The following is a 23,443-nucleotide window of genomic DNA, read 5'->3' as shown; positions in this document are numbered from 1 at the left end:
TAATATACATCCCTTATATATACTAGCCTTGGACGCAATTCCTACCACTTTCAATCGTATTGATTGAGCATAGATGAATGCGTTCACGAATACAAATGTACCAATTAATTAATAAGATAATGATAATTATTATTAAAAATGGATATGGGGATATCGCAAGGTGCCTCGCGTTTAAATGAGATGCCATATAAGGATGTAATAAAGATTTAAATATATGTATGTGGTTTAAGTGCAACGATCTAATACAGGAATACAGACGAAACCGCACTAAGTAATCAATACCACACTAAAGACCAAAAAACCCGTCCATTAGTAGGACAAGAAGGCAATGTAAATGTATTTTTCGAATAAAAAAACAAAACAGACAAATATATGATGTCTAGGTTTCATTGTGTTCATAGAAATTACTATAAAAACGTCGAGAGTAAATTATAATTTTATATTTGGTAACATATTAATAATATTAAACATTAATCAATAGTGTATAGAGTAGTTTATTTGGTACTATTTGACAATCCACTAGCCCTGGGCTAGTGGATTGTCAAATAGTACCAAATAAACTGATGTTAAGAAAATTATATACAAATTTTGATAAGCCGTAGGACTGTCAAGGTGATTAGTCTAATTTCTTATCATTCAATTTGTTATGTCACAAATAGCCTGACCAAAGTTGGGAAACTCAAACTGATTTGATTCATTTCTTGTCATTTGATTTATAATGTATTTCAACATGACCAAAGTCACGAGTTGATCAGAAGATCAAAGGTTGCGAGAAGTCCTTTGCTACATGTTTTGGTGTAATTAACATTAGCACAATTTACTTAGTTGTATTTTAACAGATATGTGTTTTTCGACAAAATGAATAATAAACTATCCAATCAACAATTTGATGAAATGAGTTTGCATTCAATGGAAAAGTATCCTGACAATATGGATATGTTTTAGTCATTATTTTAAACATTGTTGTTTGGATAGTGTCAAGCGTTTTTGTGCCGAAAACTGTTATTTTTCTTGTCGCACTTTTTATATGCAAATGCTATTGAATTTCATTCTGAAAAAAAAATGTTAAATTTGCTAATCTATCAAAACATATAATCATGACTTAACCCTCCCTGACGGAGTGAGTGCTATACCAACTAAGTTACCGTGCTGCTTACACACCTTATAATACCTGTATCGAATACGGTAACGGGACATACTCCCCTGTCAAGGTGGAAATGAGCTTGACGAAACCACAGCTAGGATATTCAGTACATAATATGTTACAGAATATATATAACAGATAGTGCAAAAGCTGGTATACAGTTCTTTCATACTGGAATGAGGTTACGGACATGTTTTGTAAAGAAAATAATTCTAATGATAAAATGGAGAGTGAAGGGACCGCATTAGAAATCAAAGCGCCGATGCCACTAACATACTGTCGGTATGATAGCACACCCCATCTTATCTCATTCGTAAATAAAATCAAGGAGCCGTTTTAATATAACAGCGTCCGGTTTAAATTTGCCAAACTGGAACACTCCAACTACGGGCGAAAGTGCACTTTTGGATGCCATTTCCCAATCGAGATTTCTAAAGTAGCCACGGAAAAGCCAACTTTGAATACATTTTTCTGCAAGTTATCTTAAATTTTGAAAGTTAATACTAAATGTTGTATATAGATATGAGGTATGATTCCTTGCATGGTTGTTGTTGGAAATGGGGGGGGGGGGCTAAAGTACTTTTGGCACGTTTCGTTTTATTATCCGCATCTTTTTTCAGTAAATGCAAGAAAATATTTTAGATTGGTAAAATATGACATGTTAAATCATACAACTTCTCCTATTTTTCAAAAGCAGACATGCCCCAAACCGCGATATTGCATCAAACAAAGCAGATGATGTCACCGATAAAGATAGATTTTATATTTAGGCTTATTTCTTATGCTTGAAACAATTTTTTCCTATTAGGGGTTTATTTAAACATGAGGATTCTACCAGCATAGGTTTCTCTCGTCGACAAGAAATCAATCTTTAAACGAGGTAGTGGTAGGCCAATTGCATATCCGGAAATCCTCGGCCATTTTCCATCGAAAACAACCTCGGATGTATGCCGGTACATCAGTAGAAGTAGTTCGTATTATTTTTAATAATAGTTTTAATTAATTGTAGTGTTATATCATGTGAAAGTGAATTATTGCATACATAATTTAGATTCCCAAGAGTAACGTCATTGAGTTTAACTGCTAAATTCAAATAAGAACGCGATCTACTTGCAGCATAGTTAAAATGTAAAGAATTCTGACATTGTAAACAGTCCATATACATCCTTGATTGTTTTCGATGGAAAATGGCCGAGGAGTTACGAATGTCCAATTGCTCTGATATTATCAAATTTACCAAATTAAGGGCAACACTTCAGCCAAAACGCGAAATTATCCACTTATTTCGATTTAAGTGATGTAAAACTTTATTCAAACTACTGTTTAAAACAAATAAATATAAGCGCCAAAAACTAATTGACAAAATTAAATTTAACTGATATGAAATAAAAATTCAAACCTGTGTTCACACGATTTAAAACAAGCATGAATGATAAAAATACAGGTACCAAAACACGAAGACAATTGATTAATTTAATTTTAAGTGATTTAAAATTATCATTCACAGCTTTTAAGCACAAAAACAAATATATGCGACATAAAACGAAGTAATTGACTAAATTTTAATTCAACTAGTCTAAGAATAATAGACAAATTGGAGTAAGACTATTTCTTTAGATAACATTATTATTTATATGTTAGGCAGTCTTGCTAACCGTAATAATTGGGCTAATGATGTAAAAACTATTTTAGGACTGAACAGAACTGAGCATTTATTTACCAGAAGATCATAGACCCATGTGGCCGAATATCATACAAAAATGACGACAAGTAAAAAACATGCGTGAATAGTTATACATGTATATGTGCTTTCGTGCACTACAGATATCATAAAACATACCAAAACATACAATAATCAAATTTTTAACAATAAAATAAATGGTATATAGGTGATTATATTTTATATGTATATACATACACATAGACACATACATATACACATATAAACACACACATATACTTATGTTGGATATAATGCTAATGCTATAATGCTATATAAAGTTCGAAAACCTTGTATTTAAACGTACTCAGATTCATTTTCTGTATTGATCAACGCAATTGATTTATACATAGTATGATGTTGTCTTTAATACCTAGGCATAAATATCATTCTTACTTCATGAAATAATGTGCATTCTAGAAGAAAATGGTACTCATCTTCTAATAAGGAACAAACAGTGCATTTACGATCATTTAGGGGCGTTGATTGCGGTCTATTCCATCGTCCCGTTTCAATGCTTAATTTATGCGAAGCAATTTGGACACCAACATTCTAAATTTAGTAATATTTATTATGTATGGTTGAAGTCTAAATTTTGACACATTTTTGTAAAACGTAACCCTTCTTGACATGTCTAATCTACTTTGCCAATCTTGAATAAAACTATCTTTTAACCTTTGTTTAACAAAACACAAAAATATCTTAACATTTTCAATTTCTTGATAAAACCAGGCATCATATAAACCTAAACTACAAAGTAGGTCTTGTGTGAGTGAGCACTAATTTGGTTTGTTAGAATGCTGTTCAATATCTGTTTTCAGCATGTTATAAACCTTTTAATAATATTTACTTTCATTACTATGCAATAGTTTTACCAAGTATTTTATTATACTCATGTATCTTATTGTCTTATTAAAACTAAGCTTCCCTAACTTTCCAAAAATGAAGTCATTTTATGTCGTTTTTTTACACCGAGAAGACGTTTACAGAATTGTAAATGAACGCGTTCAACTTGATTGCCTTGAGCAAATCCCCAGACTTCCTCAGCATAATTTAAAGTAGGCGCAACAAGTTTGCCAATTAAATCAAGTCTATGTTTAACTGATATGCTAGTAAATTTGTAAAGATATGTATTCATTTGAAATATCGCTTTAAGTGCTTGACCAGCTAGTGTTGTTTGAGCATCAGAACACGATCATCCATTGCTAAACACAATGCCAAGGTACGGAACCTTGTTTGTAATTTATATTTCAACATTGTTAGAGCTCGAAAATAGAGAGCTTGTTGTATATAAACAGTCATGGTTTGAAAATATAAACAACAGTGATACCCTATGTACGTATAAATAATTAAAGGAATACTTTGGAATTGAATTCTATCTTGATGTTGTATCCAAATATTTAAGAATGGCTTTGTCTAAGCTAAGATTGTCGTCATATAAATTTCATTTTGAAATAGGGCGATATGGCCGTAATAGAATTGATAGGGCTGATCTTCATTTTATTTTGTGTGACTCTAACGATATAGAAGATGAATATCACTTTGTCAATATATGCCCTGTGTATAACAATATCAGAAAAGAGTTGATAAAACCATTCTATATTAGAAACCCTAGTATGTACAGATGTATCTATTTAATGAAATCGCAACACATCGTCAGAACAAATCTAAGTAAATGCATAGGACAAGCATTTCTTTAAGAAATTCTGTGGTAAATAATTTGATCCAGTCTATAGAATAATATATCATTTCAGCCTCCCAAATCCCTATTATCCTGGTATTCCAGATATGTACCATTTACATTTTAATTTAGTTATTTACTATTTGTAAAAAAAAAAATCCTTATTTTATTTTCATTTGTTGTTGTTTTTTCTTGTTATTTGCTATGTATCATTGGACCATATTTGTTATTTGGCATATCATGTTTTGTCAAGAAAATGTTACTTAAAGGTTTACGACAGTAAACAAATCTGTCTTTCTTTAACTTAATTATATGACAGTTAAAGGGTTAATTCTTAATATGAAACAAAAATTATCGATGAAAAGTAGGCCGAAAAGAATCATGCCGTATCGACCAGATACCACTGAGATTTATCGCTGATAGCGCAACACTAATCCAGATAGTCGTTTCCGTGATAAAGTTTGCCGGAAATTGTCCGCATCAATAATGTTTCGCTATTTTTTCATGTGATGAAACCGTCATAGTTCGGATATTTCCGTGTTTATTCGGAATGTTTAAAAAATAAATTGACAATTATTCCGTCGTCAATTTTAAATAGAGTGTCATAAAAAAACATATATGTTTTCTATGATCACGAATGAATTTAAATACATTCTTACACTGAAATCAACTTAAATCTATCGCTGAAATACACTGAAATTACACTGTTCGCCATTTACTGAATGAAAAATGAAAAGTTCGAACGTACAAGTACTTAATAAAAGTGAATAAACCTTTGATTTAAAACAGTTTTCCTAGTTGTATAGTGTATTCTATAAAACATGGGTATTCAATTACCCCTTACCGACATCAGATATCAGTCTGATTCGCTTGGAGACTGAACATTTTCCAGATAAAGAGTTAAGACCACGCTTGACTGCTGACAAATATTCCAAAAAGTGTGTATTTCAAAGTCGTCCAGTTTAAAAAGATATTTGTTATATGATATAACAGTATTGTTTCAGTAGTTGTTTTTGTTTGTACTTTGTTTTTTACGAAAGCAAATGTTAGAACATTCAGCTTCAAGTTAAAAAAACTGTTTTAAATAACCATTATCCTAACAAACGGTAAGTTTGTTGTTGTTGTTTTTGTTGTTGTTTTTTGTGGGGGGGGGGGGGGGGGGGTAGATATCAAATTCTTATCTTAGGCACACATTTACTGGTGATGTGTTTGGTTTTGATCAAGGGGAAGTAACTACACCTCGTAAATATACGTCCCTTTTCGTGCTTATTCGTTTGTTACTGCTCATTTAAAAATCAAGGGACTGTTAAGTTGCGTTCTCAGTATATATTATTTTGAATAGATAAACTATTTACTCTACGAAAACATCTTGTTACAGTATGAAAACAAAGTATTTGAAATAATAAGTCAATTAAAAACTAAAATCGTTCATTATATTCATACGGCAAAAAAACAGTATTAAAGTGATATGGCCACAATAGCATCTGTTATGTTACTGTTTCTACACGGCATCTTAATTTCTACAGGAAACGGATTCCTAATAAAAACGCATGACCAAATCACAGTATGGCAGAAAGCAAGTCAGTAGTCAGACTACAATTTATCATACCAAATTCTTTAAGATCTGAATGGGCCTCAATATCAATGTTTTGGCATGATTTCCATTGTAATATAATGTACAAAATAAATATCAAACTCATTAATATCACCTTCAATATTTAGATATGCGCTAGAATTTACAAATACGTCGGTTTCTTAATATGTTATGAATAATATAAGATGCTTTAAATTGGCAATTGCCTCAAAACTAATGAAATAGAAATTTAATTTTGAAGTGGAATATCTCATGGAAACTGGTCAATATGTGGACTATATGAAAGAAATATTTAGTCATAAGGTTAATAATAATATTGCACTGTCAATTAAATCAAAAACGTCTATGAGGAGTTTACTTATACATTAAATGAGCCTTACTCATGATGATTACGAACAGATTATATAGTTTAAGATACTTACACCTAGTCTATTAAGTATACAAGATGGCCACCATGATGAACGGATAACAACACTATTTACTGTATAGTATGTTGTTGTTGTGAAGGTAGAAGGATGTTTGCGTTAAATAGTTTTTTATTCGATTTTTTTGGCAAGGATTTCAGGAAGGAGCATATTAAAAGTTGTTATTTCATAATTCAAGTTGTGCTAAAATTCAATTATGTTTGCTAGGTTTTGGTCGAAAGCTGTCTGCTCCTATATCTTAGTCTCCAAAACGTGTTTTCTGTGCGGAGATGTACTATTAGAATTGACAATTGAAATTAAATGTACCTCTGCCTTTAACATATACCAAACGATTTTAGACAACGGCTAAAATGTTGTAAAAGAGGCATGTATAAGACGATTTTACCTAACTTCCTCGTTTTCAACCCGAGATAACATAAATTCGGAGATTAAGTTGACCACTACTTTAAAGGTATTGGTCGAGATTATCCGTATTCGAACTTGTTTGAGAAGCCAAAAATTATCATTTATATACAGAATAACAAAGATCGGATGATAAAAGCAGCGTCGATTGCTTAACCAAATGCTTGACCACGTGACCTAGTCTTTGGCCCGAGTTGACCTCAAATTCAAATTATTCGAGATTTCATTCTGCTCAGATTTCAGAAGTATTGGTCATTTTAAAGGTTGACCAAGTGATCTAGTATTTGATCTGAGATTAACCATAAATTTAACCAAGATCATTCTGACAGAGGTTTACAAAAAAACAGATGATAACAGCGACGTAACCAATGAGGCTTTTAAAGTATAAACAAACAAATCGTTGATGACGGACGACGGATGCCTTACAACTAACCTACCACAATACCTCTACCTGAACACTTTAAAATGGTTTAAAATCGTTTTCAAACCATCCACATCGAGTCTAGTGGCAACATTATTGCTCGGGGTCACTTGACGATTGACTTCCATTCAATTTATTGTTGCCAAACGTCTGTTTTATTGCGGTATTGATAACACATATGTGAATATTCATATCCTTGTCAGATCAATACTGAATTGTTTTGTTTTATTTTATTAGTTTTTGTACCAATGTAATTAGTTGTGTTAAAGCATATAACAGTAGCAAAATGGGATTGAATCGGAAACAATTTTTTTTCTTTTCAAAATCTAAAGTTCTGTAATACACATAAAGGTGTTTAACTGCGTCTATGGGAAGACCAAACATTCCACGATGTTGTTTCTTGGTTGCAATGGAAAATCATTCTTACATTGTTTTGCTTGTCCGAAACCTGTCCGTCCAGTTTCTGCACCGCTCCTTGATAACTCCGACTGAACAGGTCGAGCTCGCCAGGTTTGATTTCAAGAATACCATTACAGGGTTGGTACTCCGCCGGTCCAGCATCACTTTTCAAGCATGATGGTTTGCATGAATAACCGCAACTATGAACAGCAGAGATCATAGCTTCCGACGGTCCAATTTGGGGTACCCGTATTGCAACAATGGCGACCGCTGTTGAAATTGGTGATTTCGCAGTCATACTTGGATAATCTACAAAGCTTCCCAAGTAATTCAAACCCTGAACTGTAACTTTAATCTGTTTTCCCCTGTTGCATCGACGATTTCTAGATGTACTTTTCATGTTAATCTTATTTATCACGCGTATCGGAATGTAAAACCAATCCGTTTCCGTTTGCTTTGCTCTTCTGTCAATTGTTCCTTGTGACGGAGACAGTTGATCTCGAGTTTGAACTGTTCCTGTATAAGGCACTCGGAGTAGTGGGAGTGGCTCAGCATGCGAGAACAAGTGGCCATTTTGCTGAGAGCTTATCACAACATCGAATGTATCATACGTGCCATTGATGGTTTTGTTGTTTGGGGCGGCTCGGCGGAACCTAGCCCGACCCAGCCGACCTGCCTGCGTTCTAGGTTCAGCTGGGGGAGCACGGAACCTTGGTCCTGGACTGGCTTGGGCAGCAATTGACCGTGCATTGGCCGCCGCGGGGCTGGTGGCGTATCCAGCAGAACTCAAAGGAGATCCCATTCCGTCGCTAAATGGCGCCATTCTAGCAGCAGAAACACATCTTCCTCGAGAAACATCACACCAAAGATAAGGTGATCCACATGAAGGCATTGCAGCCGAACAAAATGGTGATCTTTCATAGCGATACCAGAATTGTGTCCAATAGTTTGCATACCCGTCAATACTACGATATCCTGGGAAGCCATCCATAGGTCGTAATGGATGGTGGAGTCCCCCTGCCGGAGGGTAGTCTCTCGACGGGTCAATTTGGCAGTCGAAAAACTGGTGAATTCGGAACATTTCCCATATATAATCTACAAAGGCGTGGTGCATAAAGAACACGGGATCCTGTGCTGCCGTTTCTAAGCCGCGCATATGCCCATTGACCCAGGCATGAGGACCACCATGAGCAAATTCAAGGTCAAAAGTTGACATAGCAGTTGGAAACGTGATTTCAGTCGTACGACATCGGGTCATCATGCTTGCAATAAACTCTTTCGAAAAGAGCCTACTTTCCGTCCCTATAGCTCTGGCCAGTGGTCCAGTGTTTGTAGGCCAGTTGCTGAATGGACCTGTTACAACAATCGCGTCGCCGTTTCCAAGGAAAGGTGGTGAAAATACAATCGTCATTTCCGGGTTGGCCATGTCGTTGTCTAGTGTTGAGTCCCAATAGGGTAGTGAAACCATTGGATTAATTCGTCTTAGCGATTCCTCCAACCTGCAAGATAATTAAGAAAATCCTTTTAGATTTTATAATCAATTCCCATACTTTTTATTATTGATGTTTTATTATCGAGCATTTTCTACTTACATAGCTAGATAAACACGGTGCCAGCCCAGAAAGTTTGGTCCCGAGTGGCCGGAATTAATCACAATACCCCTATGAAGCTTAGCAAAAGCAGTATATCCTCCATTCTGTATAAAAAAAAAGTTTTAGTTTTTAAATGAAAACGAAATTTAAAAATAATAGTAATGTATAGTTTAATATTTCTGTTAAAAGTTAGTTCTCAATTGATGTTTCTATTATGTTTCTGCTGGGTGGCCTTGATCATTGGGCCGTAAATGATATTTTTTGTTAAATTGTTAACTGTTAGGCTTTTCTCTTCTGTTTCCATTGTTTCATTGTAAACTTGTTATAAACATGGAAATGTGTTGTCGCAATGCAAATTAAGTCATATATTAGAACTATCAATTCTTTGTACGAATTACAACATAGTATTGAAACGAAAATAAGGAAATACAGAGGAAACGTACACTTTTAATACCATTGAATGCGTCATGCACTGCCATTCTCTCAAAGTCTGTCAGACGTCTGTATTCCTTTCTTATTCTAAAACCAGTCGGAGGAAAGATACCTTGGCCTATCTGTCTCTTCGATCTAGAAGACTGCTGCCCATGTTTAAATACCTGAAAAACACAAGACTGCGGTACCTACCATCACGTTTGTAAACAAATCTTCGCTGACTCGAACGGAGAGTTATTTACTTCCAATATGCATTTAACTTTATTTTCCCATAATTGTGATAGTATCTACTGTACTAACAAAGGGTTTTAATCCCAGATAACTTTAAATATGTCAAATAGAAAATAAACACATAAACAATCAAGAACGGATATCTTTTAAATTAGTTTCAATTCGGGTTGCAGTTCATTTCGATCAGCGATTAAATGTTTTTTTCAGCAAATACGTACGGATCTGATGATATCATTAATGAATTCCGTCTCTTTATCAGTCATATTGACAGCTGCGTCCCAGCGTATTCTGTCCGCCTTCCAGACAAACTGCTGCATGCATTGGATATGCGCTTCCTCCGAGACTTTTGCTCCATCGTTCGTGCCGTTTGTCAGTTGGGCAACGCACTGTTGTACCTCAGCGGGCATGTCCGAGTAGGTATCCATCCTGGTCGACTGCGACACAACCACTGTGCTTATGGCAAGCAGCCAAATGGTAGCCTAAAAAAGTGATATGAGTATTCGGTGGAAATCCCAGAGAAACCTGTATTAAAATGATGGTCTTCAATTTCACTGCGAAAGGAAATAATAGAAAATAATAATTCAAGAAACAATAAAGTATAGAGTGTTTTTACATTTATTGTTTTATGAAAGTCAATAAAAAATGCGATAAATGTATTTTTCCATCACCGTTTTTAAATATTCAATTTGAAACAAAAAAGGTTTATTAATTAAAAGAGAAAATATGACAGCAACAATATGTTTTTAATAATTTATTAATCACAATTTAATAATATAATCCTTTCATTTGGAAACTATATTAATGGTGTTATTTTGTCTCAATGCTCTTACCTGAAAGAACTCCATTGCGCTGGTTGGGGAGTGATAAAAGAACTCGTATATATACTGTTACTGCTGCCATCAATCTAATTGAAAGGTGAAATCATTTTATTTGGTCGCGCCAGCAAATAAAAGTGAAACAAAATAATTAGGAGTAATGACTAATTAAAAACCATGCAGAGATGTCACAAAAGGTTTTAAACGTCTACCTCAATTATTTCGATTGAGGTTTAAAAGGGATGACAAAATATAATGCTGTAAGATAAAAACATCACGAATGAAATATTACGTTAAAAATAAAAATATGTTTGATATAAAATGATATAGGAATAAAAATGCAACCGCATTAAGTAATCTATAACACTATAGACCATCAATTATTTCGTAGAATAGCTGATGATTAAGCAAGTTTCTCGTAAGCATGTTAATTTGTATATTAAAAGCAAATCCAGGTTCAGGACAATTGGCAATGTCATAGTATGCGATTAGAAAACAAACATATATCAAACAAAATAACGAAATTGTTTCGCTGTGTTCAAAGAAATTAAGTGTCATTCAACCTCGATGTTACGTTTTTTTACACATTAGTAAACTCAAAAGTTAATCTATGGGGGATTGATGCAACGACTGGTCCCAAATTAAGTAAACTAAAAAAAATATAATGCAAGTTAAGTTAGTCGTAACCTTAACAAGGGTCTCAGTTGTATTATATTTCTTGACAATTTGGCGTATTAAAGCTTTGCCAAGTTCATGAGTTAGCCAGGATGCCAAAGGTCACTATAAGTCGTTCGTTCCATGTTTTGGTGTAATAAGGAGATGAACAAACAAAAGTACTAGTTTATCATAGATATTTTACATTTTATTACAAACGGTTAAAGAAATTCGGCAATACGAATAAGAAAACATGTCCAATAAACAATGCCTAGTTACTAATTAGTGATATCATCTCGATATAAAGAGATATTGAGAAAAACAAACAATTTACTGAAATTCTCCTCATACATATATAAATGTGTCTTGATTAACAACAATATCAACAATGCCACAATACATTGTTGTGTTGATGGTGTCAAGCATTTTTGGCATCGGACACTTATCCTAAACGTTTCGCACGTTTTAGTTTGAATACCAATATTTATTTTTTTTAAATTCATTCTATTACAATGTTCTTTTGTACTCAGCTTCTAAAATGCCAAACCATGTTTGGAAAGGACACACATTATTATGATTGCTAAATATATTTTTAAAAGTTTTAGTATTGGTCTGTTTGGCCCCATGCATTGCTGATCACGGTCCGCGGGACATTATGTGAACACGTTTGTTCGGGGAGGTCGTTATTAAACAAACTGATAAAGTTTCATTAAGTTGATAAACTTATATCTGTGTTCAAAATTAGAAAGTAAGACGATTTTTGGTTGATACTACATACGAGTGTTAGATATCTCAGTTCTGTTCCTTAGCACTGGTTTCTGGTTCCTATTAACCTTTTTTGTTAAAATATTTGTTAAATGATTATGAACGTACCAAAGTAATTATGAACTCTGTTATACAATGTATTCATTTTGGAACATAGGTTAAGAAATTACAGTAATGACAAAATAATCGAGACTACAGATATAACATCAGGAACCAAACATTTAACCATATTTCTGTTTTAAAAGCTACATTTCCACTAAAGCCAGACTCCGGATTAAAACGAACTCACCGATATCACCGTCAGGGGCTATCACCGGTGACCCGGGATGGTCCTTGGTGAAAAGTAGTCAACGGTCCCTCGACGTTCTCAAAACACCCGACCAGCCCAAACCCAATACGGCACCCTTTAAGTCTCAAGGACCGACGACTTGCATACACTAAATAAGAGGCACACAACGTCACAAGACGCAACATAGGTTGGCATTGATAAATCACTTTTCAGTTTGAATAATAATGTATTTTGATATGTTCAAGGTCACCGGTTCATCAAGGACAAATGCTAGAAAAAGTCATGAGAGAGCAAGTTAAAAATACATCAACTATTATCGGCACATGTTTCCATAATAACCAAATTTTCAACCGCATCAGACTGATCTGCTCTTTTAATGGGATTCTTTCTTGAATAAGAGATGAATATTTAATGTTCAACATCAATCTTTCGTGGGTTTCCCTTACTCATTTATCCCTACTTCGGATCCCCTGATTTTCCCCTGATTTTCGGGTAAAGTCCTTACACTTACGTTATAATATTTTAGATATTATAACATATCAACTTTCGTCTACTTGGCCACATATCAAATATTCATTCTGAAAACGTGTTGATAACCTTAGGTTTAATCTTATTAATATATATTTGTCTACAGCTTCGATTTCAGTTAATGTAAATTATAGATAGATCACATAAAACTCTTATTAAGGGAATATGAGGTTTCATTAACAATAAGTGAAAGATAACCACTAGAACTGTATATAATGTGCCGCTTTCCACAACGTCGATTTAATTCGATTTTTGAAAACTGCACAGCTAGGCTAGGGTTCCGCTACATCATCAATTTGAATCAATAGTTTTGGTTGATCCCCTAAACAAGAATGCTTTTCTTTCTGCATCGTACAATCAGGTTCAGCGATGTGAAGCCGGTGCTGCTGCTACTTTGAACATTTAACTGTCAGACTTTTTTCTTACGAAAATTCCTACAATTTATTGCTTACAATGTTGACCATAATATATGTACATTGAATGGTCATAATAAATTTCAAGGAATTGGTAAAGTATGTTGTACAAACACTGGATCAGATGTTAAGATGCCAACACCAAAAAAGAAATGAACTTAGAAGAATTTGCAGAGCTTGACAAGATAAACATTAAGTTGTCACACAATTTATGTTAAGCCCGGCTTAGAGCATTGCAGACATAGAATGAACATATTCACATATTTTCAAACATCATCTGGCCTCTAAACAAGAGAAAGCTAAACTGGTCAGTTGTTATGCAACTGTACTTCAAAGCAGAAGAAGAGTCTCCGGAAAACAACATGGATAGCATTCATGATTATGATAAATTTCAACCTAAGCGATATATTAACTCAAGCTTAGCTTACACTTTGTCAGTTCACAGTAATCGATATATGGAGGTACATCAGTGATAACCTTTAATCTGCCACTTTCTAGAAGGCCCCTAACATTATTTAACGCCATGCAACAGATCATCGGCACAACGTTGATAGCAAATGACCAGCATAAGGACACAAAGCCTGCAAGAACAGTGAAAGATGACAATGACATTAGGAAATTACTCGCATTTCTTCAAGATCATTCACCTTTTGATGAAAACAGACGGAGCTCTGAGAAAACTTTAGACTGGGTTCGTTTCAGATAGCTGAAATAAAGGCTACTTGTAAAAAATATGGCTTGGCAATTTGTGGATGAATTTTCGTTTAAGAGATTAAAATCAAGTCGTTATCATTGGCGTTATAACATAAGTCAAAATTACAGTAGAAACAATAACTTTCGACCCTCAACTTTTCTTTCAGTACCTTCCTGCTGCCCACATTCCTATTTGATAAAACCGATCTCCCACGATTAGGACAGACGACGCAGCTAGCCGACGCAATTTGGTAGCTTGGAGATTGTAGCATTGGCCCAGTTGAATATAACAATGACTAAAGAAAGCACTTAATAATAGATGGTGGATCATTGTTGCACCGTATTCCTTCGGCAAAAAGATGACTTTTGGTTCCATATTTGATCTTTACCTTAGTTACATCACTCAGAGTTGTTCCGAATCAACTATCGTAATTGATGTCCACATTCAGAACCCATCAATCAGCGATACCATGCATCTACGCCGCTGAAATTGAATCGTTGGAAAGTAATTCAAAATCCGACTAGACACTTCATTCAAATCGAAGAAATACAGCTTTTCCAGCAATTCTGTATTAGCATCTACAAACCTGATCACAATTCCGATATAAGGCAAAACAGGTCATCACTGAGAAATATCTGGGACATTCAAAACGCTGTCAGTTCTTATTAGAAATATTTTGTGACCTTTTGCATTTTCTGCATGCCCTTACACGATGTGACTCAACGTCTCGGATATTCGGAATGGGAAAGTCGTCTACATTGAAAGAATTGGTTATTAATGCATACTTGCAGGAAATTGGTAAACAGTTTATCGTGAAAAAAATGTCATGTTAGTAGAGGAAGATCTTTGTCTTTTCTTTCTCTAGATACACATCAAACATTTCCAGCGAACGTGATGACAAGAAGGTCATAGGTACAAGTTCGTACATTACATCAAACTTCAGACGCAGCATTTTTACATATTCAACCAGTCTGTATTTAGACCTGGATATGGATTGGAAATACAATGCTAAAACTTGGAGAATGGGGATGGTCTTTGACCGGTAATAGGTTTATACCCTTGAACTGTGCCCTGCCTCCTGTACCTGACTTTATGTAATTCTTTGCAAATGTACTCACTGTTGAAACTATATATGTAAAATGAAATCATGCGTATCATAGTAGCACTGCTGTCTTATATTTGAAAACACTGAAGGAAAATAAAATAAATTTGAATGTTTTCATTTTCTTAATTTTTACTTAAGTGAGTGGGGTAATTTAACTCCCAAATATAGTGGTTAGGAGTGCAAGAGCGAAACAAAAACGCTGATATTGCCAGTTTCTTTACCCGTTTAAGTTTTATAACATCGTTCTCGATTATGCAATGAAGAAAGTATTTGCAAAGTAAGTATGTTTAAGGGCATTTTTTTATTCTCTAAGGTAGACATATACTTCAGACAGAAAACATACTAATTAATTATTCTGCAATTTCTTCACTCTTCGATGCTATTTTTGGCTACGCTGACTAGCTATGTCCGTTGTTCCGTTGACGATGCGTCCCCATCTATAGAAGAGACCGTAAAGGTTTCTGTTCCTTTTGTGTTTTTACCTCGAGATTTATTCAACAGCATTTATAAATATCCTATTGTTAAGATCGATTTTCATTGTTTCTTTCCTCCTGGTTTATTCAAAGATACTTTCATTATTAGACTATATGAAGACATGGTTTTATACCTTGCTGTGGCAAGCTATGTTATATGATTGCCTTTAAATTACTTTATCGTACCTTTTAAATCATGGCATTGTTGCTCCGACTTGATTTATTCGTTTGAAGGTGATGTTTGTATCCGATCGTTGAGATATTTATCTTACTTTGTCAGTTTAGATGTTATTTGTTATGTTTTTCTTCATTGTTTTCAAATTCATGCTTCCTCTGATGAGGCTTATATTTATATATTTTGTAATTATTGATAAACTAGTTTAAAGCTGCACTCTCACAGATATACCCTTTTTACAACTTTTTTTATTTTTTGTCTTGGAAAGAACAAATTTTTGCGTAAATATCTGCAAAACAATGATATAAGATTGCTGACAAAAAATTAGATCGTAGATTTTCATATTTCCGTTCGAAAATTAATGTTTTATGACGTTACTAACGGTTTAAGAAAAATGCATAAAGCATCAATTTTTGAACTTAAATATAAAATTCTGCGATCTAATTTTTTGTCAGCAGTCTTATATAATAGGTTTCCATGGATTTTTGTAAAAATTGGCTCGTACCAAGACAAAAAAATAAAAAAAGTAGTCAATACGTTCAATCTGTGAGAGTGCAGCTTTAAGTTCCCGGTAGACTCGCGTTCTCTAGTTTATTGTCCTTTTGTCTCTTGCCTTGTTCCACTAAACAGGGTTTGTTTTAAATGTTCGAAAAGTGGGCTTGTCCTGTAGTTTTCATTGTAGTTTTGATAGTGTGTATGTCTTGTGTGCTTCTGAAAGATTTCTCTCCCAGAATGTCAGGTTGAGGTTTTGACCCGTGGAGACCCATGTGAGAACCCCGTTCAAGTCACGTGATTCTTCCCCCTAAATGTTGTCAAATAAACTTTTAAATTGGTGAAAAGTGAACTGTGGTTATTGTTTTAAAGAAATGAAGTGTATCAAAAGAAATTAAACCTCACGCAAAGTCAGTACTTTATGTCTATGTAACCCTTGTTTTGTATTTTTCGTTGATAATGTGTAAGTTATTTGGCCCTGTGCTTTTCATTGTAGTATATAATGGTAAATCACATAATTTTCCTGGGTACAAGACCAAGGGAAATGGGGCGCTGGAGACGACCATGGCAACATTTTAGTGCCTCAATGTCTTATTTTGTTGGGTCATCGTGCTAACCTAGTTCAAACGAAAGCATAAGGACAGGACCATTAGCACGATATGTAATCGTATGCAAGACAAGACCATTAGCACGATAAATAATCGTATGCAAGACAAGACCATTAGCACGATAAATAATCGTATGCAAGACAAGACCAATGCAAACCAGTAACTACTACAAAGCGGTGACCTTGTTATCTATTGTTAAGGATATGTTGATGCAGATGCGGTTAGTACGTGGTTTGTCTCTCGTTGTGCCTTAAAACAGAGAATTTGTGGTAGTTTTAGCTACCTGATCATGTATCTTCCGTTTTAATTTATTCTGAAATTCATGATGCAATTTAGCTTCTTTACTTTATTGAGAAGATTACCTGCACTCAAGCAGTTTTAAGCGTAAGATAAAATAAGACTCTTGTTCTTAGCTATGACACCGCACGGCAACACTTTCAATTACTACAACTTACTAGATGTCGTTTTATACCTAAAAAAGATTGACTTTTTACGGTTTTATAACATCGTTGTGAAGAACTTATTTTAAATTTAAAATATCAACACTGAAGAAACTAGTTTTACTCCTTTTATTATATGGTAAATATGTGAAAAGAAAGGCTACATTCGTAGAATGAATAAACAATGCTTTGCGCGATTTTATAATTCTCAAAATAGCAAATTATTCAAATTGAAATGCATTAACAAATTAAAGGGAAAGTTCTACAACCCCGCGACCACATGCCGCCCTGGAGAGGCCCACGGCGAGTAGCTTCTCGGGCTGCAGTGAAACACAATTGGTGGGTCCTGCTCGGGCCTGTCTAGCCCATTACGTCCCCGCTCATAAGTCGCTGAGGCGTCGTCGTAGCTTTTACGGAACTTTGCGACGTCAATGGGCATTAACTTTAAAATGCCGGCGCACGGCTGATACAAGGCGGGTTTCGAATCGGGAACCAGGCAAGTAGGCAAGCACATGTGCCCACAACCGTGAGTCGCAGTCACCATAGCTTCTGAAGGACCTACATTTGGCGCTCGAACAGCGACAAAGCCTGGCGACGTGGACGCAGGGAGGTTCGATTCAAATATGAGATAGTCCGTGTACGCTCCCAAATAGTTGAGTCCCTGGGACTGGACTTTAACATGAACCTCAGTGTGTTCATAAAAGCATGCATCTGATTGTCGAGGTCGAAGAATGCTATACGTGTTTGGTCTCGTGCTTTGTGAACTGTCATGGTACTTTACCAGTACAGGAACGAACAGCCACTCTGACACGTTGCCGTTTTTGGAGTTGTCGTAGGTGGTGAAATTATCGGGAAGACGTTGATCAGTGTTGACCGTGGGTGGAAGAACTTCCATTGGTTCCGATACAGGGAATACATGTCCATTATTTCTCGCATCTATCACCCGATCATGGCCACCTGGCACTCCACTCGCAATATTGAAACCCATGGCGTCCGAGGTCCGTCCGTCAGATGGAGGAGCAGTAAAGCCGCCTTTCGATTTTGCAATGGACGTTCCGGTTTGATTACCTTCCGGCAGTGCTCGACGGACACGCATGAGACTCAGCTGTGCTGCCTGTGTTCTCGGTTCTGCAGGTGGCGCCCTGAACCTTGGTCCTACATCGATACTAGCTGCCTGCAACCTTGCCCTGCTCGATCGGGGTGATGCGGCTCTTCCTGTTGCAGAGAAAGCTGCCGCTGCGCCAAGCGCAGGCGCACCTTCATCGGGAGCCAACATCCGCGCGACAGAAATGCATCTGCCCCTCATACGATCGCAAGTAAGGTAAGGCGTGCCACAATATGGTCGTCTCATGGAACACCTAGGCGACCGTTCATACCTGTACCAGAAACGTGTCCAATAGCTGCGATATCCGTCTATGTTCCGATATCCAGGCAGACCGTCCATGGCGCGGGTAGGAGCATGCTGGCCCATTGTAGGAGGATAATCCCTGCTGGGGTTCACGCCGCAGAATCTGAACTGACGAATTCGGAAAAGCTCCCAGATGTAATCGATAAAAGCATGGTGCATGAAGAACACGGGATCGTGCGCTGCGGTGTTAAGGCCAGCCATTTGTCCTCCGATCCACACATGGGGACCGCCATGGGCAATCTCGAGGTTAAACTGAGGCTGGGCCGTCGGGTCGGAAATCTCCCTCGTGCGACATCTGGTCAATATCATTTGAATGACCTCTTTTGACAATAACCTACTGGCTTCGGCTATGTTGCGCGTCAACGGACCAGACGGTGTTTGCCAGTTTGCAAAAGGGCCGGATGTAACGAATCCGTCACCATTTCCAAGAAATGGGGGAGAGAATAGAATGCTGTTGACCGGATTTTCCATGTCGAAGTCGAGTGAGGAATCCCAGTAGGGTAGAGATAGACGTCGGTTTATCCGTCTGAGTGCCTCCTCGAATCTATCAATCAACAAAGCATTTAAATTCCAATATATGTTTCAACCAAATTCAGCTGTTGGGTAAACTATGTTTTCATATCTACATTTTATAAATGTAAAATTGCAATAAAAATCTTGTTTGAAGTCATATCACGAGGAACATTTGAAAACGTTTGTTGAACGGTCACCTGCTTTAAAAAGCCACCTGTCATATCGGGCCACTAAAATCACCCTGTACGTTTTTACTTTATAAAGTACGTGCATTTAGCGGCGTATGTTTGATGTAATCGTCTCTGAGTCACATTTATAATGGACAAAACGAAAAAAGTATATAGTTATTCCCATATTGAAGACTTACAGTGAGAGGTAGACCCGGTGCCAGCCGAAGAAGTTCGGGCCCTCGTGCGCGGACGTTATCACTATGCCTTGGTGGAGGTTGGCAAACGTGTCATACTGACCATTCTGTGGAAAAGGTCCTTGGTTAGAGTTGTTTAATTGAATAATATAAATAAATAAATTGTCTGATTGAGCTGCTGATGTTCTTGATGGTGTTTTCATTATTGGTGTTTTCAGTGCCGTTGTTGTTGTTGTCGCTTTTGTTGTTGTTGTTGGTGGTGGTGGTGGAGGTGGTGGTGGTGGTGTTGGTAGTAGTGGTGGTGTTTGTTTTATTGTTGTTTGTGCTGGTGTTGGTGTTTATGTTGTTGTTGGTGGTGATGGTGGTGTCTTTGCTGTTGTTTGTGGTGGTGGTGGTCGTGATGGTGGTGGTGCTGTGGGGTTGTTGTTGTTGGTGGTGGTGGTGGAAGTGGGGATGCCGAAAGTGGTGGTGATGGTGGTGGTGATAAAGGCGTGCACTTAGATAAATAGGCCCGTTTACCATCGTCAGATACCTGCGAGTACCTGAGTACCCGTATACATATTTTACGTCCCAGAGTAAACTCGACACAAAAAAGAATCCCTGTCGACCGAAATGTTTCATCGTAGTACTATTTTGTGTCCAAAAAGCAGCAAAATTGAAAGTAAACAGTCTTGTTAACTGATTACTTAAAGATGCAATCTTACTCCCAAATAAGATTTACCACAATTAATAATATTGTTTTAATATTCCAAAAATGATGAATAAATGTTGAAAGCAATGGTTCTTATGAAGGATACCGAGTTTGATTTGAAAGAAATGAACATTAAACACGGTATTTCTACCCTATGAGACTAAAGTAGACCACAGTAAATATTTTAGCATTCACCAATCATTTAATATTTTTGGTTTTTCAGCTATTAAATATTCTGTTACAGTCTTGTTTTCAGTAATTAATATTTTCCATAAATGCATTTTCTAGTAAGTAGTTAAAGATTTATCACTCAAAATTTATGTTTGTTATATGAGTAAGTATTGATTTTGAATAAGAGTGTCACTTTCAAAAATTACAATGGTGTAAACGTAAGAGCAATTAATATGATATGACAAACTTCTACCTTAATAAGGTCAGTAATCATTCAAATAGTTTGCATGTTAACAATAGTTACATGTTCCTAATGTAGTTCAAGGCCTTGTTGTTGATATGTTACAGGTTTATTGTAGACCGATTCATATAAAAAAAAGTGTACCAGTAATGATTTCTACGTTATTAATATATTAATAAAAGAAGCAATTAATTATCTTGATGCAAATTTGCGAAATGATATGAGGTGAATAACCAACGAGCACATCAACTTTCAATTAAAAATAACAAAAAAACAATACTTATGTGTTTACCATTTTCATTTGATTGAGTGCGGCATGGTACGCGAATCGTTCGCCGTCTGAAAGACGCCGGTACTCTCGTCTGATTCTGAAACCCGTCGGCGGAAAGATGCCTCCTCTGTTGGTCTGACGTTTACTTCTAGACTTTCCTTTCGGCGAAGCAAATATCTGAAAGTAAATCTGGATGTGATTGATCGCGGTCTAATTTTTGTAAAGGGGATGGTAAGCTTTTCAGATTGAAACGCAGTTTAAGAAGAAACAGACGATTTCCTGAGTGTTTGTTTTCATGGGTTATGTGATTGTGTTTTCAAGAGCTTGCTTTATTACTATACAGTGCAATGAAACGCATAATTTGCATAATAATTCAATGACATGCACTTTCAATCGTGTCTCGATTGTTAATATGTATGTAATTTTAGTACTGAATATGATTAAATTGCTTTTATTAGTGATTTTAACATGACCTTTTTTTCTTTGTTTTTCGTGCATGAATAAAATTTGAGTATAACGTTACAGATTTGATGAGGGAGCTGATGAAATCCACATCCTTTGCTGTGACATTGAACTGGTCCCAGTTCACTTGGTCTGTTCGCCAGATGAATTCTTGCAGGCAGTGCATGTGCGCTTCTTCCGGTGACGGCAGGAAAGCGGCAGTGTCGGATGTTTTGTTGCTCAGGCGGCTGATGCAGTCCGCAAGGTCAGGCGGTAGCTCTGCTTGAACTGTTGCGTCCGGGAGAATCTGCGCATGACCGCAAGTGGCGGCGCCGGCCACCAGCACCACAAACAAGCACTGTAAACAAACATGTGTCACATTTGTAAAAGTTGTATTGCTGAAAGATGCACTCTTACTCCCAAATAAGATTTACCACAATTAATAAAATTGTTTTAATATTCGAGAAAGGATGAATAAATGTCAAAAACAATGGTTGTTACGAGGGATGCCGAGTTTAATCTGAAAGAAATGATCATAAAACACGGTATTTCTACGTATGAGACTATACGAGTATACGACCTCACTAAATCTTTTAGTATTCACCAATCATTTAATATTTTTTGCGCTTTCTGCTATTAAATACACGGTAACAATCTTGTTATCAGTAATTAAAAGTGTCCATGAATGCATTATTTAGTAAGTAGATAACGGTTGATCAGTCAAATTTAATGTTTGTTATACATGTATATGTATTGATTTTGAATAAGAATGTCACTTAAACATTTTGCATAGTAAGGAAATTAAGAATTTGTTTGTGCATTTATTTAAACCGTCTATTCCGTGAAACTATCCTCAAGAAATAGTTATGCATTGTTGAGTGTACCATAATAAGACTATTGGTGTGAGTGTGTAAAAGGCGTTGGGAGTGCTGAAAATGTTGTATTATATTTTAGCCGTTTTATACTTTACGGCAATGAAGTTTATACTCCGCCGCGAGAGGGACCTATGACGAACTCGAGGTGGGGTAATTTCGTGTGTTCTTACGTGTCAGATATAAGCGGTATTTCGACTATTTAACACTTCTGTAATAGTGCACGCAATTTTATAGTATAACAAGAATCATGCACTCAATTATCACTTTCACTTCTGAAACCAGGAAGAGAAAAATTAATTACATTTACGCTTTAGAAACTGAACGCTTGCCTATTTCAATGGTACAATGTAAATCAGTAACCGATCATCTACGGGTGTCTAGGTTTAAGCCCGTCTAAGGAGTGTGAGAGAAACAATAATTAACATCCAAGAAAATACTTTTTTGTCCAATCGGTCTTATGCATCAGTCAAATGTAATCACCCCCCCCCCCCCCCATCCCCCAGGTCCGGGACTTTAACTTACGGTCCAGCCAACCTCCGGTAAAATCGCCGCCCTGCGGGAACTGACTGCTGGTAAAATCCCCACCAAGAGCCCCCGCACCCCTAGGTAAGGCCAATTTCCCGCTATTTTCGGCGCGAAAACAGACCACCGGAGGCACTCGGCACTGCGGGGCCACTTGAAGGTAAAACCACGGTCCATTTCCCCCGCTATCCCCCCGGACCTGGGGGCGTGGTTAAAATTGACTGGGGCATTATATAACATAGGCTAAATAATTAGAACGCTTATTAAGTTTTTAGCCAACTATATAATGGTTAATTCAGAATAATGCGGACTGTTTGCATATATTTTTTTTAAACGGAATCTTGCCAAATATCTCAAACAGCGTCAAAGTTGGTCTGTTCAGTGTGTAAGAACAATTTGTTTTATACTACTTAAAAAAGAACAAAACAGAATTCCCCTCTTCAAAATTCCTTTC

General features: G+C 36.2%; 2 protein-coding genes across 2 annotated transcripts; both read right to left on the bottom strand.

The window, feature by feature from the left end:
- Positions 1–7,663: 7,663 nt before the first annotated feature.
- Positions 7,664–10,922, bottom strand: LOC128244745 (tyrosinase-like protein 1). The gene is made up of 5 exons (XM_052962797.1): positions 10,872–10,922; positions 10,260–10,520; positions 9,822–9,974; positions 9,379–9,482; positions 7,664–9,285 (listed from the first exon to the last, which is right to left on the bottom strand). The coding sequence occupies exons 1-5, from the start codon at positions 10,884–10,886 to the stop codon at positions 7,743–7,745; spliced, it is 2,076 nt and encodes a 691-aa protein (XP_052818757.1). The 5' UTR covers positions 10,887–10,922; the 3' UTR covers positions 7,664–7,742.
- Positions 10,923–17,703: 6,781 nt separating this feature from the next.
- Positions 17,704–23,166, bottom strand: LOC128244396 (uncharacterized). The gene is made up of 5 exons (XM_052962406.1): positions 22,990–23,166; positions 21,675–21,950; positions 21,173–21,328; positions 19,781–19,884; positions 17,704–19,444 (listed from the first exon to the last, which is right to left on the bottom strand). Exons 1-5 carry the CDS (start codon positions 23,164–23,166, stop codon positions 17,755–17,757), a joined length of 2,403 nt encoding a protein of 800 aa, XP_052818366.1. The 3' UTR covers positions 17,704–17,754.
- Between the last annotated feature and the right edge of the window lie 277 nt (positions 23,167–23,443).

The sequence above is a fragment of the Mya arenaria genome, chromosome 8 (assembly GCF_026914265.1).
Source record: "Mya arenaria isolate MELC-2E11 chromosome 8, ASM2691426v1".
In the NCBI taxonomy this organism is placed as follows: Eukaryota; Metazoa; Mollusca; class Bivalvia; order Myida; family Myidae; genus Mya; species Mya arenaria.
Note: the sequence above shows the minus strand (reverse complement) of the source record. Positions and strands in the feature narration are given on the sequence as shown.

What these genes read in the sequence shown, in the direction of transcription:
- LOC128244745 (XM_052962797.1), bottom strand. An exon ending in CATTCAATGGTATTAAAAGT is followed by an intron (nt 9,483 to 9,821) that starts GTACGTTTCCTC and finishes TTTTTTATACAG; the next exon opens with AATGGAGGATATACTGCTTT. An exon ending in CACCGTGTTTATCTAGCTAT is followed by an intron (nt 9,286 to 9,378) that starts GTAAGTAGAAAA and finishes ATTATCTTGCAG; the next exon opens with GTTGGAGGAATCGCTAAGAC.
- LOC128244396 (XM_052962406.1), bottom strand. Translation starts at nt 23,166, where the DNA reads ATGGACCGTGGTTTTACCTTCAAGTGGCCCCGCAGTGCCGAGTGCCTC. An exon ending in TACCGGAGGTTGGCTGGACC is followed by an intron (nt 21,951 to 22,989) that starts GTAAGTTAAAGT and finishes GTTTGTTTACAG; the next exon opens with TGCTTGTTTGTGGTGCTGGT. An exon ending in CACCGGGTCTACCTCTCACT is followed by an intron (nt 19,445 to 19,780) that starts GTAAGTCTTCAA and finishes GTTGATTGATAG; the next exon opens with ATTCGAGGAGGCACTCAGAC.